The 18186-nt window shown below is 35.1% G+C and overlaps 1 protein-coding gene across 1 annotated transcript in view; it reads right to left on the minus strand.

Moving 5' to 3' along the window:
- Window positions 1-18186, minus strand: part of OTOGL (otogelin like) — a 130528-nt gene that overhangs the window by 64433 nt on the left and 47909 nt on the right. Inside the window, exons 23-26 of the mRNA XM_040978140.1 lie at window positions 16691-16853; window positions 12583-12690; window positions 10125-10263; window positions 345-479 (exon numbers count right to left, since the gene is read on the minus strand). Of these exons, the coding sequence (XP_040834074.1) occupies window positions 345-479; window positions 10125-10263; window positions 12583-12690; window positions 16691-16853 (545 nt within the window). The remainder of the gene's footprint in view (window positions 1-344; window positions 480-10124; window positions 10264-12582; window positions 12691-16690; window positions 16854-18186) is intronic.

The raw sequence follows: 18186 nt of genomic DNA on the forward strand, positions 1-18186 counted from the left end.
GAGATTTCCGTTTCAGAATCACACTCTGACCACTATGTTTTGAAGTGGATTAGAGGTAGGGAAGGGAGTAATTTGGAGGCTAATCATGTAACAGCTTTCAGTTTCTACAGACAAAATGGTGGCTATGGGAAAGAAAACAAGAGGGAAGAATTAGGAAATGAGAACATGAAGTAGAAACAGAAGAAACAAATCTAGTATCATTAACTCAATCCACATCAATTTATCAAGGGAAAAAAAATCTAAATCTTACAATAATTTACAGAGGGAAGTACCCAATCATTTTTACATTATTTTCGCTACGTCAGAATACATGCAAATTATGCTAGAAGAAATAATTCACTAACCTGTTTGTAAGAAGCATCATTCAGGTAAATTTCAGTGTCACCAATTGAAATCAAAACACTTTTAGAACAGACAATATCATTGTCAAAGCACTTCTTATTCTGCGAAATGATAGATATATCTGACTCATCCGTACTCTGAAATATCAAAAACATTGTGTCAATACAAGTGTACACTGCACATCATAGTCATCTTCATGAGCAAATCTTGAGGAAGAACAAGATTTACAATAGACTGCATTCCAACTACAAAATAACTTCTAGAATTATCTAAAATTTTGTGTAAGTAGTTGGAAAACTTTACAACATATAGCAAGATGGCTGAGCCATTAAATACTTTTATTATTGCTGTCAAAATTAATTCAAGTAAAGCTTTATTTCTATGCTTCAACTTATCAATCATTATAATTTTCTTTATCAATAGATAACTAACAAGACACCACTCCATGAGAATTCTCAAATAAATATTTTTAATTTGGACAACATATTTTCCATTTAAAGGAATTTTGGAATCAATAACTACTTGCCTACAATATTCTACCTGTCCATAAGTCAAGTAGATACGAAGATTTATTATGGGCTAATAAGGGAAATGATGCATATTATTTGAAGACTTGTCTTGAACTTTACATTGGTGTCCCATTTAGGTCTCTTGATAACCTTTTTAATTCAGTAGTCTCTCTGTTTTACAGATCAATACATTGGCATCAAGAGGGATTCATTGATTAGTCAAGTCCACTTAGCTAAGTTAGTTTAGAAACAAAGTTCAGAATTCCAAAATGTTTTCTCTTGTTTTATCTTTACGAAAATACAAAAAAAAATTACAGATAAATTTGGGGGAGACTAGTAATAGTAAATGAGTGAATCCTACTTTGGATGGATGAAAACTGCTCTTTGAAAAGAACATTGGTTATTCTCAGACACTCTAAATCTAGCTTCTAGAGCCTTTACCTTTAGCTGTTCCCTACTGCATCCATCAAGAACACACTTCTAGAATCATGGTATCTAAGGTGGTATCCCAGTCTCATGGACAAGTTTCTTCAGTTTTGAAGACTCCAGGAATTCATTATAAAACATTTTTTGTGAAGCCAGATTTTGTGGCACAACACACTGAATTGCCATTAGAATATGCACACCATTATGAGAGCTCCAATTCAAGCCCCAGCTCCTCCACGTCCCATTCGGCTTATAGCTAATGTGTAATGGAAGGCAGCAGAAGACCCTCCTGGGAGACTCAGATGAAGTTCCTGGCTTCTCCCTTCAGTTTGGTTCAGCCTCAGCCATTATGGGCATTTTGGATAGCCCAATAGATCAAAGATCCCTCTCTGCTGTTTCTGTTCCTCTCTCATTTTCTCTTTCAAATTAATTAATAAATAAAACTTTAAAAATGTTGTTTGTATCTATTTTAAATGTATAACTAATAAATTATTATATATATTGATAGGGTAAAATATAAATATATAACTTATGCATATAATGTACAAAGATTAATCAAGACAATTGACATATCTGCCACTTCATAAGCCTACAATTTTCTAGAAACAAGGTCCATAGATTTTGCCCAATTTTCAAAGGTGTTAGCTGCCCAAACTTAAGAAGCCATTGACTTAAAAGGGTTTCAAGCTGAGAATCTCATCCAAAGAAGAGAAAGCAATGTGACATTTTTCTTTGTTGCAAAGTCCAGTGCTCAAAGGCGCATATATATGTGCTAAATCTTTTTCATTTTTAGACTTAGAGTGTTTAACTTTCATAGTAAGGGAACATTAGTGGGTTGAAAATAATGTGGCTCTTCATATGAATTTTCCACACAGAGTTTTTCACATCTCTAGCCACATGAATACTAAAGAAATACGTATCTTTAGAAAAATTCTTCCCGTTTTGTTAGTACTTGCTGCAGTGTAAGTGCGCAGAAGACAGATTTTAATGAATGGTATTGATGGCATAATTAATGTGTCTTTCTGTGACCTATTTTGCCTTGATAGGTCTTGAGAGCTTTACTCCTTTTTTCTTAAACAACCCTTTTGCAAAGCATTGCCTACATTTTGAAAAGAAGAATAATAAGGGTCATTAAGATGATTATGGTATTGTACTATTCAAAAAAAATAAAGCCACAGTTTTATACTTCTGTGAATGATTTTCAAAGAAAGAAAAAATATGTGATTCAGGGTTTTGTTTTGTTATTCCTCTTGCAGAGTTACTTAGATTCTGGGAGCCAAAGGCTGACTTTTTATTTCCATTATATTTCTATTATTGTTAATTAAAGTTTCTCTCTGTTGACTTTACTCTTAAAATCATAAATATGAAGAGACACTGCATTTTATCTAGTCTGTTTTATAATACCTTATGCTAACAGTAATCTGAAACAATAGCAATGTCTAAGAGCAGATTCTACAAGCCTCACTTCCAATGTACTTGAAGTTAATCTGGGTTGAAAACAATGCTACAAAGTTGCTTAGCAGCAGAGTTAGTAATGATTACAAAGCTAAAGAAAAAAGGTCAGCATAAACGTGCCACATGGGTTCCTCAAAACTAATTTCTTCTTTTTACTTTGAAAGATTTGATATGGAATATAATTCAAATACTTTTGAAACATCCTAAGATTTCACTATCCTTAAACTACTATATTATTGTCATCAACATGTCAGTCTTGGAACACATTAATACTTTCACTCTTTTTAAGAGTAAATATACCATACAAGTCTACTAGCTTCAGGCAACTGGGTTTCATGTCCCATGGATGACGGGACCCAAATATAATCACTGATGGGGTAAGATTTTAATGCTGACAAAAAACAAAACAACTCCAGTCAATTAAATCCTTCCCTCAATTCAAACAAAACAAAAATCTTGGCTAAAACAAAAAGTTTCATAGCAAAACTGAGGGTTGAAGAGACATATAAAGGAAATAATGTGGAGAAAGGGCTAAATAGACTAGATGGAGCTGAACATAACAGGTAGTAGAAATAATGACGGCAGCAGGGGAAAATGGGGAGTGAGAAAGGATAGGACAAGGGGGGAATCCCTATATCTACAAAATCATGTCATTAAAATAATTACAATAACTTAAAAAAAATAATGACTTAGCTGAAGTAAAAGAAAAAAAAATAGGAGAAGGAGGTGAGTCAGACAATCAAGCCCAAGTCAACAGAGAACACAGCAACCACAGAGAGACTGTCTCAGCAGCACCAACAACATCAGGACACCCACGAGTCTTCGAGTCTTCGACACCTCTGCAAAGCATTTGTTGGAGGAGTTCCTTGAGAAATATTTCTGTCTTAGGACTGCACAGGCAATCATAACAGTTTCCCCTGCCCTGCACCTACTGTTTGTTATTTGAAATGGAAAATGCTAAAATAGAATGTCATGGGAAAGAGAACCTGCTTCATTATCTAGGATGATGATTTGAAGAGACACTGATAGTAAAGGACAGGTGAGTTAAAACACACAGGGTGAAAGACCCTGTCCTAAGGAGCCCAGCAACAAAGTCACCTCTTCTGTGATCTGGATTGTCCCTTTAGTCAAAATCAGTCATGAAAGTGAAAGGATAGGAAAAGATATCCCATACTCACTAAGAGAAATGTAAAAGTGACCAAGAATAGTTATTCTAATAGGAGAACAAAATAAACTTTAACACACACACAAAACTGTTAAAAGAAACAAGGAAGGACATTATGTAATGATTAAGGGATCAATTCAACAAGAAGATGCGACTATAACAAATGTATGCTCACTTGCTTGGTCACCTGGCTATGTAAAGCAAATGTTAATGGATCTCAATGGAGACATGCCCGTGGCATCCCACACAATTTATTAATGCAGAACACAGTCCACTTTGACCAATGACAGATGAACTAGACAAAAAAAAAAAAAAAACCAACAAGAAACAGCAGGACTAATCTATACTTTGGATGAATGTATCTAATTCTTATCTACAGAACATTTCATCCAGAGCTGCATAGTACACATTGTTTGCATCAATTCATGGGACTTCCTCCAAAATGGGCCATATGACAGACATTAAACAAGTCTCAACAATTAAGAAAATTAAGTTACACAATATATATTTTCTAATCTCAGTGGAGAAGTTGCAAATTAAAAACTTAAGAAACCAAATAATATGAGAACACATTTTTTTTTCTTCAAAAAGAAAAGCCCAGTAACAGATGGCTCCACTGCTGAATTCTTCCGAAATTATTAAAAAAATGATTTCAGTTCTTCCTAGACTATGCAAAGCAACAAATAGGGAGGAAATCTTCCTAAGATCCTTTTATGAGAACAGGATCACCTTAATTCCAAAACCAGAAAAAGACATAACAAGGAGAATTACAGCCCAACATCACTGTTGAATATCACTGTTGATGCAAAAGTCTTTAGCAAAATACTAAATAATCAAATATAACAACACATTAGAAATGATACAACTGGACCAAGTGTGATTTATTCCATGAATGTGAGGATGGTCCTACAAAAGTAAATCAATAAATGTGATACATTATGTTAACAAACTAAGGAATAAAACCAAATATAACAAAGTCAAAACTTCATGAAAGGAAGAAGATAAACAAAATAATTTAAATATATAAACAAACATGTATAAACATGTAATCATCTAGAAGAACTGCATAAGGGTGACTGTCAACCAAGGAGGGAAGATATACTATAGTATTCATCTTTACTTTTGGATAAGATAGACTCCCAATGAAACTGTTAGATATACTTTGACAACAGGATGCTGGACTCTCTACCATTGTCTAAACCTACTATGTCATGGTACACTGAAACAGTACAGTCGTGGATTTGTGATTGTTGCTGAAGGATTACCCTATTGTAATAATACAAGGGAAAACAGTAGAGGGAGGGTATATGTTGAGGGTGGACGGAGAAATCCCTGAGCCTACGGAAATACATAATGAAAAAAAATTAATTAAAATTGTTTAATTGATCTTTTTAAAAAATATTTCTTTATTTGAAAGTCACATTTACAGAGAGAAGTTGAGAAGGGGTGGCAGGAAAGGAGAGAGAGAAAGAAAGAGACAAGGAATCCTCCCTCCACTGGTTCCATCCCTTTATGGCTACAGAGGCTAGAGCTGAGTCAGGCAAAACCAGGAGCCAGGAGCGTCATCCAGGTCTTCCACATGGGTGACAGTACATGGACCATCCTTCCCTGTTTCTCCCAGACCATTAGCAGAGGGCTAATGACAAGTGGAGCATCCAGGACTCAGATTGTTGCTAACTGTGGGATGCAGGCATTGTGGATGATGACTCTATTCACTATACCACTACACCAGCCAGCTGCTAACTATGCTACCTATACATCATTAGCTTTAATGTTTTTTTTTTTAATTTTTAAGTTACATATTTAATCCACAAGAATATAGTTGCATTCTGTACCTACGATTCTGTTACATTTCAAAACCCACAATGTACACATGAGAAAAAAAATGTTTAATCAACACAAGAATGAAAGAAAGCAGATTGACAGGGAAGGAAAAATTAGATCTGATTAGATGTGATTCCTAACACTGAAAACACGGCAGGTCAATGTATAATGCTAGCACACATCCTGACTCCTCAAAGGAAACACTGATTCTTTCAGACAAAGGAAAACTCCGAGACTTCGAATCTTGGCAGCTGGAAGTAGCAGTAACAAAACACTACTAAACAAAAACCGAAGCAGGAAAGAATGCAAGCATTGCAGAGTTTCATCTGGTATGAACACATTTAAAGACCCTTAGTTCAGTAACAATGTTGACTCACTAATTTACCTTTGGTATGCACCGATTATGTTTCACAAGTAAACAAAAGGTATTTTTTTTTTGCCTTATCATGGATGTTTTGGTCAATTTATTCTGAAAGATTTTGGGGGGGCCTGATTCTGGTTTCTTGAATTTTAGCAAAATTGATCACCACAATATAAAAATAGTACCAATATAATTTTAATAAGTAACAGTAAACTTTATTTTCTTCAAGGAACCAAATTCAGTAAAGCATTACTTCAGATCTGTATTTTTTGTAAACAAAACTTCTTTAGAGAAGAACATTACAAATAAATCAAATAAAATAACTTTCTGCTTTTGTCAGAAACATGTCACATACAATTTCAGAACTTGAAAATTAGACATTTAATATTCTTCATGTCTTTTCTTATACAATCAGTGATATTAAATTCAATATTGAATTAGCAATCTTCACTGCTACTGAAAGAGCAGAATATTACCTGCGATGCATTTTCTTACATGCAAGAATGCAATCTTATTAAAAATTGAAACTGAATATGATGTATTCGTTCCAATAGAATGATAAACAGTGTCAAATAAAGGTGGCTTTGTGAAATCAGGTTACCAAATCTAAATGCCAAGCCTTGCTTGTGAAATGGACTGGCACTGTTACACGGTAGTCCCAATAAAAGAGGACCGCTACAATGATTCAGCAACACAAGACTTAAAATAAACAGCTGTACTTAAAAATTTTTTTTCTGCAGGGCCCTGTTCAGTAGCCTAGCAGCTGAGGTCCTTGCCTTGCACACGCTGGGATCCCATATACGCACTAGTTCTAATCCGGGCAGCATTGCTTCCCATCCAGCTTTCTGCTACTCTGTCATTCATGGATGACCCACACTGAGTTCCTAGCTCCTGACTTCACAGTTCCTGGCTGTTGTAAGGATTCGGGGACTGCACTCATACAAACACATGATTGTACATATCTGTCTTATAAAGTGCAAATAAATTATTCTTTTAAAAAAAAGAAATGTGAGGCATGATTCCTGCTATCAAAATTTCAGAGCTTTCCTGGATAAATTGGTTACAATAACAAGTGTCCATGTAGTAGACATGTCTTTTTCTGCACAGACTTAGTAAACCCAAAAAATCATTTATGAAATTAATTAAATAGCAATTAATTAACAAGGATCATTGACACACTTTGGCAAAAATTATAGATGTGATAAAATATGGGAAAACATTTTAAATTCTGTTGATAGACACTTGTAAATATTTTTTTCCATATGCAAAAGAAAAATCGACTTTGGTAGAATTGTGACCTTACTATTGAATGGTAACATATCACGCTTAATATGACATTGCTAAATAAACTTCATTTTTCTTCTGAGTTTGACTTAGTGTAGACTAATTAGAATAAAAATAATGTAAAAAGCAATTTTTAAAAGTTTTAAAAAAGGAAAGTTCTCTGTATTCTTGCTGCTCAAAATACAGACCATAGACTCAGCTACACCACCTGTAAAAAGGGGAATCCAAAACCATCCTGCAGTCCTTGGAAACAGAATTGCACTATACCAGCATCCTCAGTTGTTGTGCTCACACATTAAAGTGTATGGAACACTGGTCTGTACACTTTGTGCAGAAGGCACACACATCCAATTGTCTCCAGCGTTAGGTTATAACTAGCAAAAACTTAGGCTTGTAGTGTCTACACTCTAGCAAAGATGGGTGAAAACTTTTATGAATGTTTTATCTTTATAATTTAGCTGTGATTGTGCTTGTCTGTGTAAGGAACCCAAAAGAAGTAAAGGCTTCCTAATACATAAAACGATATACAATCTAATTGGATATGTAAAGTAATTGAAGTAAGATAATTATGTGATTTTGATGAGGTAACTATAAACACAATAGCATATAAAACAGGACAGCACAGTATGATCTAGAAACAGCACTTTGAGAGAGAAGATATCAGACATGGAGAATATCCTGACCAAAGACACAGTGGAGTAATGGAGATAACAGAAACTTCTGGAAGACTTGCAACAGAGCTTTGACTTTATAAGGCTGATCACTGAAAGCTGTTTAATAAAGAACTGGAGTTCTTTATAAAAATCAATCATTATTTGTCAGATTTTTAAATATCAGAGGGGTAAAGGGAGAAAGCGGGCTCCCCTCTAGTGGTTTGCTCTGCAAATGTCTGCAACAGAACCAGACCAAAAGTGAGATCTGAACACTTGCCTGGCTCCCCGGGACAGGAGAACGCAAACATTTGAGCCGTCGTTATTGTTCTCTAGTCTACATTAGTAGGAAGCTGGAATCAGCCGCCAGAGTTGGGTATTAAACCAAGATACTGTGATGGGACGTGAGCATCTTAACTGACACGTTCATTGCTAATTAAACATCCTCCCCATCACTGTAGTTCTTAAGCAATGACATGACAGTATGACCCTCAGAAAAATTAATGGATTGAAAAAAATCACATAAATGCAGAGACTGACTTGGGCCACCGAGATGCAGGTTGAGGAGCACAGCTGTATAATGAATTGGAAATCAGGAGTTGTAAGAGTGAATGAATACATCAAGTAATAGGAGAAAAAGAAATAGAAAACAAGGAACAGATATCCAGTTCAGTTAACAATCAAGAACCACAATTATGCTCTCAGCTTTGCTCCTCCTTTGTGAAATGATGACTAAGTCTTGGCTCTGCCCTGAAAGAATCAACTTAACCACCTACGCTCAAGGGCTTAAGCCAGAGGAGGCAACAGAGGCAAAGACAAAATCAGAAGAGATGTTAAAAGACTCAAAGAGCATATGTGCATATTCGATAAGGTTAAAAGCAGGGAGCTAACAAAGGCATTTGTGGAGCACCTAAATATCCAGGAGAAAGGGTTTGCTCCAAAATTCATGTGATACATTTTGAGAATGAAGTTTACTGGTTTATATGGTCAAATCCTTAAGCTGTTGAACAGTTTTTTCAAGTTCCTAAATTTGCAATGTAAACTTCAGAGGATGAAAATATTCTAGAGTGATTTGCTAAAATAAGATTTGTTCGGAGGACACAGAATCACAGAAAATACTGTATATTCATTACTGTGTCTTCCTCATGCTCCGGAAATAATCAAAATAACACAAACAAAAGTCTCAATTTGCCATACTGTATAATTGGATGACAAACAAATCCACCACTTGCAAGTACTTCTTTAAGAAACTTAAAAGCATTCATGAATGAAGCTAAGAAGAAAAACAACAGGGAAGCTCAGGGAGGAGTTTTATTGACGTTCAAAGGACTATAGATTGCACTGCACACTTTGATTTACTAGCATTAAGACACAATGAGAATAGCAGTCTACTTCCTTGATATAGACTTAAAAAGCAAGATCACCTGCAAATATGTAATAACACAAATGACATACAAGGGAGAAAAACCATGTATTAAGCAAAGGTTAGCTTGCTAGAGGAAAAGATAGTATTTTGTTTATCTTTGTGTGACTTCTTCCTAAAAGCTTACATTTTTCATTTAGAAATTTAAGTTTAATACTAAAGACATTTAAATAAAATATAAAGAGGTAATCCAAATGCATTAAACACAATGGAAAAGCCAGGAGTTCCGTCAGATATACAAAATTTGACATTATCAAAGAATATCGTCAAAATCATATTTTTAAAAATTGAGAATAATGTCATGACAATTATAACCACAGAGATATATCAACATATGATTTCGTGTGTTATATTTGGCAAACCATGTCAATAGTACAAATATGGTAGACATTTATTGGATATTTACTATACAGAAAACACTATCTAGGCATTTTACATCTCCTTTAATCCTCAGACTAAAATTCAGGGCTTGGCACAATTGCTAACCTTGTTTACAGATGAGGAAAAAAAACTTAGAAAATTAAAAAACTTCTCTACCTTTCACAAATAACAGAAATTGAAAATGAATTGAGAAAATTATTTTAAATGACTGTAAATGTTATAGCTTTTTACTTAATAATACATGTGGTTGATCTGTCACAGATCAGCAGCCTTGTACAAATAAAAATGATTAGCTATAACCTACCTTGATTAAAAACACCTGGCAATCACTGATATAGTCATATTCCAGTCCATCAAAAGAATGATAATGCCGGTCCCCATACACTGTGCACACTGCTGGACATGGATAATATGTGCAATTGAACATTCCTCGTCGACAAACACTAACAGGAAGTAAAATCAGTTATCATATGATGAAACATGGCTCTAATTAATGTTTTTCAAGTGCTGTAAACACTGGAAAGTTGGTACCAGAGAGCACTCCCTGAGCCAATAACTCTGACAAACACTGCTAGTTCATTCTGATAGCATCTATCATATGGACTACCTAGACATATCTGTGCCAGTGTGGCTTAAATAATTTATCAGTCAACAAAACAACCCTAAACAAATGTCCTGGGATCATACATAAAATGGATGACTAAGTGGAACTTTTAAAAAAATTATTACTATAAAGAAAAATATTTTATGAGTGCAATTCTAAGAAAGTAATCATACTTACCTCCCGTCCCTCCCTCCTCAATCTCACGGCCTCCTCCCTTTTTTACTTTAATCTTTGCAAAGACATAATTTCAATACACTCCGTAGTCATAGGCTTAATTCACCACCAACCATAAAAAGTATAACAATTCAACAGGAGTATAAACAAGCTAAAAATTATAATAATATTACAAGATGTTTGTTTCATTCCTGTATTCTTTTGTATTTTACATTAATTTCCTCATGTCAGAGAAAAATATGATTTTTGCCTTTTTGGGCCTGCCTTATTTCATTAACACAATGCCTTCCATTTGTAGCTATTTTGTTCTAAAGGTAGAATTTCATTCTTTTTATGGCTGGGTAGTATTGTACAGAGAATAAATATATTGCATTTTTGTTATCTAGTTATCAGTTGGTGGACAGCTGTGTTGATTCCATATTTTAGCTATTATGAATTGATCTACATTGGGATGCAGATAATTCTTTCACATGCTGATGTCACTTCATTCAGTAAATTCTCAGGCATGAGATGGCTAGAATCTCCAAACAGTCTTCCATAATGGTTGTACTAGATTACATGCTCATTAAAGCAGATCAGAATACACTTTCCCCAAATTCCCTCCAGTACTTTCTTCAGATTTGTGTCTGATACTGATTGCAAATGGAGTGAGGTAAAGCCTCACTGTGGTGTGTATTTGCATTTTCCTGATAGCTGATGATCCTCAGCATCTTTTCATGGTTTTTTTTCCTGTATTTCTTCCTTTGAAAAAGGCATGCTCATGTTCTTTAGTTCATTTTTAAATTGAATTGTTTAATTGCTGTTGAGTTTCTTGAACTATATATTGAGCCTGGAAATCAATTCTTCATCATTTATGTAGACAGCAAATTTTTTTCTCCCAGTGTGTTGGTTGCCTCTTCACTTTGTTGAGTGTTGCCTTTGAAGTGCAGAAGCTTCTTAGCTTCATGGAACCCATTTGTCTAATTTTGTTTTCATTGCCTGTGCTCCTGGAGTGTTTTCCAAGAAGCATTTGCCTATGACAACATCCTGTAGAGTCTCTCTGATGTTTTTCTCTAGTAATTTCATAGCATCAGGTTGATCCCAAGGTGTTTAAATTGTTGGCAGCTATTGCAAATGGAACAATTCTTACAAGTACTTTTTCAGTCACGGCATTGCTTGTGTTCACAAAGCAATGTGTATGCTGTTTTATGTTGTGAAATGTCACCAAACTCTGAGTTCCAATAATCTCTTTTTTGTGTCATCTGCAAACAGGGATAATTTGATTTTCTCATTCCGAATTTAGATCCCTTTGACTTCTCTTTCTTTCCCAATGACTCTGGCTAAGATTTTTAGAATCATATTAAGAGGAAAATTGAACCTAGATCTGCCAGTGGGCAAACAAGTTATTAAATTTTCAAATTCTTACATTTGACATTTTTTTTTTCCTGGGGTAAACACATAGGCATAAAAGTAATAGTATGGCCTCCCTGTAGACACCTTTCCACTCAGCCCCAAATGCCTTTTGCTGTAATTGAATGCCCCCCCCCCCCCCATTCAAACTAAAACTGAATTGCCACCGTGACAGTTCAGGTTACAGAGATTAACCTCAAGCGTTTAAGAGTTAATTACCCAATGAGTGCTCCACCCTCATAGTGGGTTATTACACTTATGGGAGTGGATTATTTATCAAGGGAGTGTGATTGTTATCAAAATGAGCTGTTGTTCCTGCTTTTTCTCTCCTCTTCCACCTTGTTGTGATTCAAAAGCCACTCACCAGGACTGACTCTTTTATCTTGGACTTCCAACCAACATGTTTCTTTTCTTTATACATTACCCAAACTGTAGAATTTTTGTAAAGCTATAATAAATACAGTAACACACTTCTGGAGTTTTATTTATTCAGCCTTCTTTTGTATATTTCTGCTACACATTAAAATACAACAAATTAGCGGAAATCAATGCAGTTCATTGTAAACTGTGTTATGAAATAAGTGGTTTTCCTTACCAGGTGTAACATGGTGTAGTAATCACTTCCCCAGAGAGATATTCCCAGTCTTTCCAGATACACGGGCAACTTTCAGGAACATAACATTTTCCTTTGTGCTCTGCCATCCTTCCAATTGAAGAAGTAAAAAACTCTTAGAATACTCAGTTAACAACAACAACAACAACAGAGTATTTTTGCTTTGAACACTATTTTCTATGTTTACAGTAAACTAAGGCATATTCTATCTGGCCTAACTACAAAAGGCTTTCATCTTGTCTTTTTCCTTGATTTTCCCCCATGGTTCAACGCATTTCACAGTATTAAATAAATATCAGACGAACCATTACATTGTGATATTATAACCTCTTGCATAACATTATAATAAAATACACAACAGTTCAAATTCATTGAAGTGAATTATTCTGAAAAGCATTTAAAAAATAAAAAAGTAATTTTCTTCAATATTTATCACTTATTAGACAGGAATCCAACAGTATTTTCTTAAAATAGTAATGGACACGTAAAATATTAATGGCTAACACTGTTACAGGCTATAGAAAGCAACCAAAGCTTCTTTCTGATTGCTTACAGGTAAAAATAGAGTTCAGCTTAGGAGTGTTTTGAATTAAAGAATCATTATAACAAGTATGTTAACTTTATTCTTAACATATTACATTTTGAATGGTACCTTCCTTTGACTTGTATTTCCATCTTAAAACATTATCTAATGAGAAAGCATTTAAAAATCTCTTCGGCTTAAAGTAAAATATAAACTAAATTTTAATGTGAAAATTAAACTACAATGTCAGGGAACTAATACTTATAACATCAAAATATTTTATGAATATTAAATAAACATAATGCATATTTCAGTGTCTTTAGTACAATTAAGTACATTTAGTGTATATATATATATGTCCATAGTTTTAAAATTTTTTTTCCAAAATAGCTTTTAAAATAATAATGCAAAGTCATGGAAATTAATAAACAGTATAAAACAATATAGTAATATATACTAATATTAGTGTAGGAGTTAAAATATATAATGAAATAATAATAATTACAGTTTGAAACTTCATACGAAGCATATAGATACAATAACAAAATAACATACAATAAAATAATTGTTGTTTCAAAACAACTTGCTGTTATTAAATGATTTCTTTTGAGTTAATCTTTTATTGTTTTAAATGGTAATAGTTATCAAATAATGCAAATAACTACTAAAAACACAATATTTTCTGAGTCTGCTTTAAAACATAGTAATTCAATGTTAAGAAAGTTAGCATAGAAATTGGGAATCTATTCTTGCCTCTTCTTCAAAATACAGATAATTACAAATGTTTCTATGTGCTCTGCTTTCCACCTTGCACAGTCAATTTACATGCTATGCCCTAGATTTTAGACTTCAACTGGAGATAACATTAGCATAGTATGTTAATGACTGTATCCTAATGCTAATATATACAAGGTACTTATTATGACTGTGTGTTGATTCCTCTCCTTAGGCCAATAATGGCCTAGAGCACAGTCTGTCATTTCAACCCTCCCAGACTGTAACTACTCATCCTAAACTTTCCACCTTTTGCTTAAAAAAATTATCTCACCCCAGTTTCTATCTGGAAGATTTATCCTCATTTTTTGCAAATCACTTTATTGCAGTCTTTGCACTACAATGTTGTGTCTGCAACTTCTTCACACCACCCTTATACATCGACCTATTAAGTTCTGTTTCAAATGTCGTAAGGTAATCATAAAAATTAATATTTTGGCTGCTCATCACAGCTCATCAACTTATAAAAACTTGGTCAGAAGATTCATCATAATAAACTAGTAAGTGGTTCGTTAAATGCCTTATAGTGATAATAAAAATTAATATTTTTACTAGTTACTATGGCCCAAACACTACTCTAATTCAATTATGTCACAAATTCATTTTATTCTAATGACATTCCTTAAGGCAGGTTCTGTCATTGGCTTATAGAAAGGGTCTCTAGAAAATACACATTACAAAAAAAAAAAAAAACAGTCAAGAACTTAAAACTTTTTTTGCATCAAGATCAACTTAACTTCTCCTTTCATTTCCATTATATTTTTGAAGTGTCCTCAGATATTTTAGAACTTTTGCACCAACCCCCATTCTTCTAGTTTAACACAATGCCCTCCCAAGTTAGGTAAATTCAGCCTCCCAAATTTGGCCTCCTAATTGTACAAGTGATGGCTATCTCACCTAAATTAATCACAGTTAAGTGGTGATGTTGATGACAACAGATGAGATTTTGTAACTCAGGAAAAAAAAAAAAAAGGAAGGGAGCCATTAGTCAGAGTAGGATCTGCATCTGGCAGGTGTAAAATTAGATAACTGACTCTCACTGAGCATCACCCATGTAACTGGCATGTTGTAAGCACTCCACCATTCATGAAGCAAACACCACGATGCCTATTTTTAAAAAGGGGGTTGGGGCGGGGAGCTGGAGGCTCCAAATGAGGCCATGTAGTTAATGAGGACAATCAATACTTGAATTCATTTTTGTCTCTTTCCACTATACTACTTTCCATTTATTCAATTCACATTTTTTTCCAAATTAAAGCTGTGCGATCCTTTTACAGTCAATGAAGTGACAGCACTATGGGGAGTCCCATGAAAACAGGTGACAGCACTCAGTCATCCTATATGCGAATGAGGTCATGCCACATGGAGGAAATGGCAAAGGCACATTGCTATAAACAACTTTACAAAAGAAACTGTTAAAATCTGTTTCTGTACATATATTCCAATAACATCAGGGAAGGTGGCATAAACATTTATGCTTTTATAAGACTGAGTAGCTGGTAAATAAACCATTATTGAAATAAATGTTAAAAGTTAATGTAGATATTTTTGCAAAAATGAAACATCAAAGACAACATTTGGACAAAATCAAGGTATGGCTTTAATCAGCCATGATTCCTTAATAGTCATGATCAAACTGAACGAGGTTGGGGGTTTTCTCTCTTTCACCACAGTAAGGCTTTATTTTACCTCCCTTGTCTGTCTTACTAAAACATCTCCCTTGCTCCACTTCTCCACGCCCTTGATTTTCCCCTGCGTGTTCCCTTGTTCTTTTGTGACCTTCTTTTCTTTGCTTCCTATGTTCTGCCTTTTTTTTTCCACCCCAGCATTCTTTCCTTTTTTAAAGAGATTAATTTCAGCCCCAGGTTACTTGGCTCTTCTAATTCATCCCATGGGAACAATCAGGCAACTGTGTCCTGGGAAGCAAACCACATCACCTCTTTTCTTTTCTCATAATTTATAAGAGTCAGTCAGTCAAAGAACACATCCCATTGGCCACTGCTAGCCTCCATAAGAAAGCCCATGCAACCAGACCACATGTGCACCTATAAGACAGCTAAAAACCACGAGATTGAACACTTTCCTTTCAGGGTGCAAGGCATTTCTGCAAGTCAGGGAAATGCACAAAGAGTACACTCATTTCTACAAGTATACACCTTTATGCAAATGCAGATTCATACTTACTGAGTACATACCTGAACCACTTCTAATAGTACCTAATCAAGTCTTAAAAACAACTTGTATAAAAATCATTCAGTTAACTGGCAGCACTGGGGTCTAAGCTGTTTCTGAAGCCAGAGCTCACACTCTTACTCACTGTTTATGTTGCCCCCTAAGTGTGTTTCAGTAACATGGATAAGAAAAAGAAACTGGTATCACTACTACAATGTAATATCAGCCACAGAAATTGCACATTAGAATATACAAAGCTACACACTTTGTTTAAGTGTTATACACACACACTATGCATATATCCTATGCATACTACATTATATATACTATATATATGTATATTATATATATATACTATGTTATAAATGATGTCAGGCTAGTGTCACTTTCCCAAAATTGCAGTTGATGCAGGCAAGAAATTCCAAGTTCGTCCTGAATGAATGCTCTCCTCAACTCAGTTTATGACTTTAATAGTATCTCACAATAATATTATAACTGCAGCAAAATAATTTACAAGACTCTTTAAGCTATCAAATAGAAGTCCACCACACTGGGACAACAATTTTCGATACTTTAAAAAATAATATTTTTGGGGATATTTTGTGCTTTCTTGATTCTTACCCTGGAGCACAAACACAGCCACTTATACAAGGTGAGGATGGGGCACAAGTGAAATTCATGGCCAGATTTGCACATGTTGTCTCACAATTCACACCACCAGCTGGTAAGTCGGGGTCAGGAAATCTGCAGTCAAAGTACTGTTTTCCCTCTGGGCAGACGTGAACTTCAGAGACAAAGCACAAATGAGATGCTTTGACAGTCGTATTTAACCCACAGACAAATAACCATATTGACATACGTTTATCCTAAAGAAACTGCACCACAGAATATTTTATGAATTCTTACTGTGAATTTTAAGTGATGAGCTCCAAAGCTTCCAAAACCAATCTTGCTTCTCATAATGCAGGAACTAAATATCTAGTAAATAATTGCATGGGGATGCTTTAGTATTTTATTTGTTTTATTAATTTGTAGGATTAAAAATACCATATGTATTTAAACCTTAACAAAGCCTGCAGGAACACATGATAATTTTGGACCTAGCTTCATCTATTTGTCATTACTTACATCAGTCCTCATTAAACTCGAAAAGTGCAGAAATTCATCTAACTACAGGCAAGGCGGGACTTACATACTACTCCACAAAGCTTCCAGGCTAGCAGAGATTCAGAATGCAGGCTATAAAGAATGCCTTGAAAAGTAAGTCCAGCTGAGCGTGGTAGCCTAGTGGTTAAAGTCCACACCTTGCATATGCCAGGATCCCATATAAGCACCAGTTCGTGTGCCAACGACCCCACTCCCCACCCAGCTCCCTGCTTGTGGCCTGGGAAAGCAATCAAGGACAGCCCAAAGCCTTGGGACCCTGCATCTGCACAGGAGACCCAGGAAGAAGCTCCTGGCTCCTGGCTCCTGGCTTAAGATTGGCTCAGTCTCTGCCATTGCATCCACTTGGGGAGTGAATCAGTGGATGGAAGATCCTCCTCTTTGGATATCTGATTTTCCAATAAAAGTGAGTAATGAACCCTTTTTTAAAAAAAGTAAGTCCAAGACATAGTTTGGTTTAATAATAGAGCCCTGATAATTCAAATAACCAAGCAATGGCTTACTCCTTTAAAAAAAAAAGGGGGGGGACTTTTTTTTTTATTTGAAAAGCAGACTTTACAGAGAAAGCAAAGTAGAGACATAGAAGGTCTTCTATCCACTAATTCATTTACCAAATGACTGCAAAGGCCAGAGCTGAGCTACACTAAGGCCAGGACTTCCGTGGTCCAAGTACCTGTACCACATGGGTGCAAGGTCCTAAAGACCCGTACCATTCTCTACTGCTTATCCAGGCCATAAGCACAGGACTGGATTAGAAGTGGAACAGCCAGGACACAAACAGGCACTCTTATCAGATGCCAGCATCAACAGGTGAGGTATCAGCCTGTACCAGCCCTACTACTTTTATCAGTCTAACTTCCTGCCCAGTAAAATGGATGCAAACAAGCATTGTTTATTATTTATCTAGAATTCCTCCACAATCACCAATAATTTGAGGCTGTTCCTTTTCATGA

Source organism: Ochotona curzoniae, unplaced genomic scaffold (assembly GCF_017591425.1).
Source record: "Ochotona curzoniae isolate NIBS_2020 unplaced genomic scaffold, NIBS_Ocur_1.0 contig_1014, whole genome shotgun sequence".
In the NCBI taxonomy this organism is placed as follows: Eukaryota; Metazoa; Chordata; class Mammalia; order Lagomorpha; family Ochotonidae; genus Ochotona; species Ochotona curzoniae.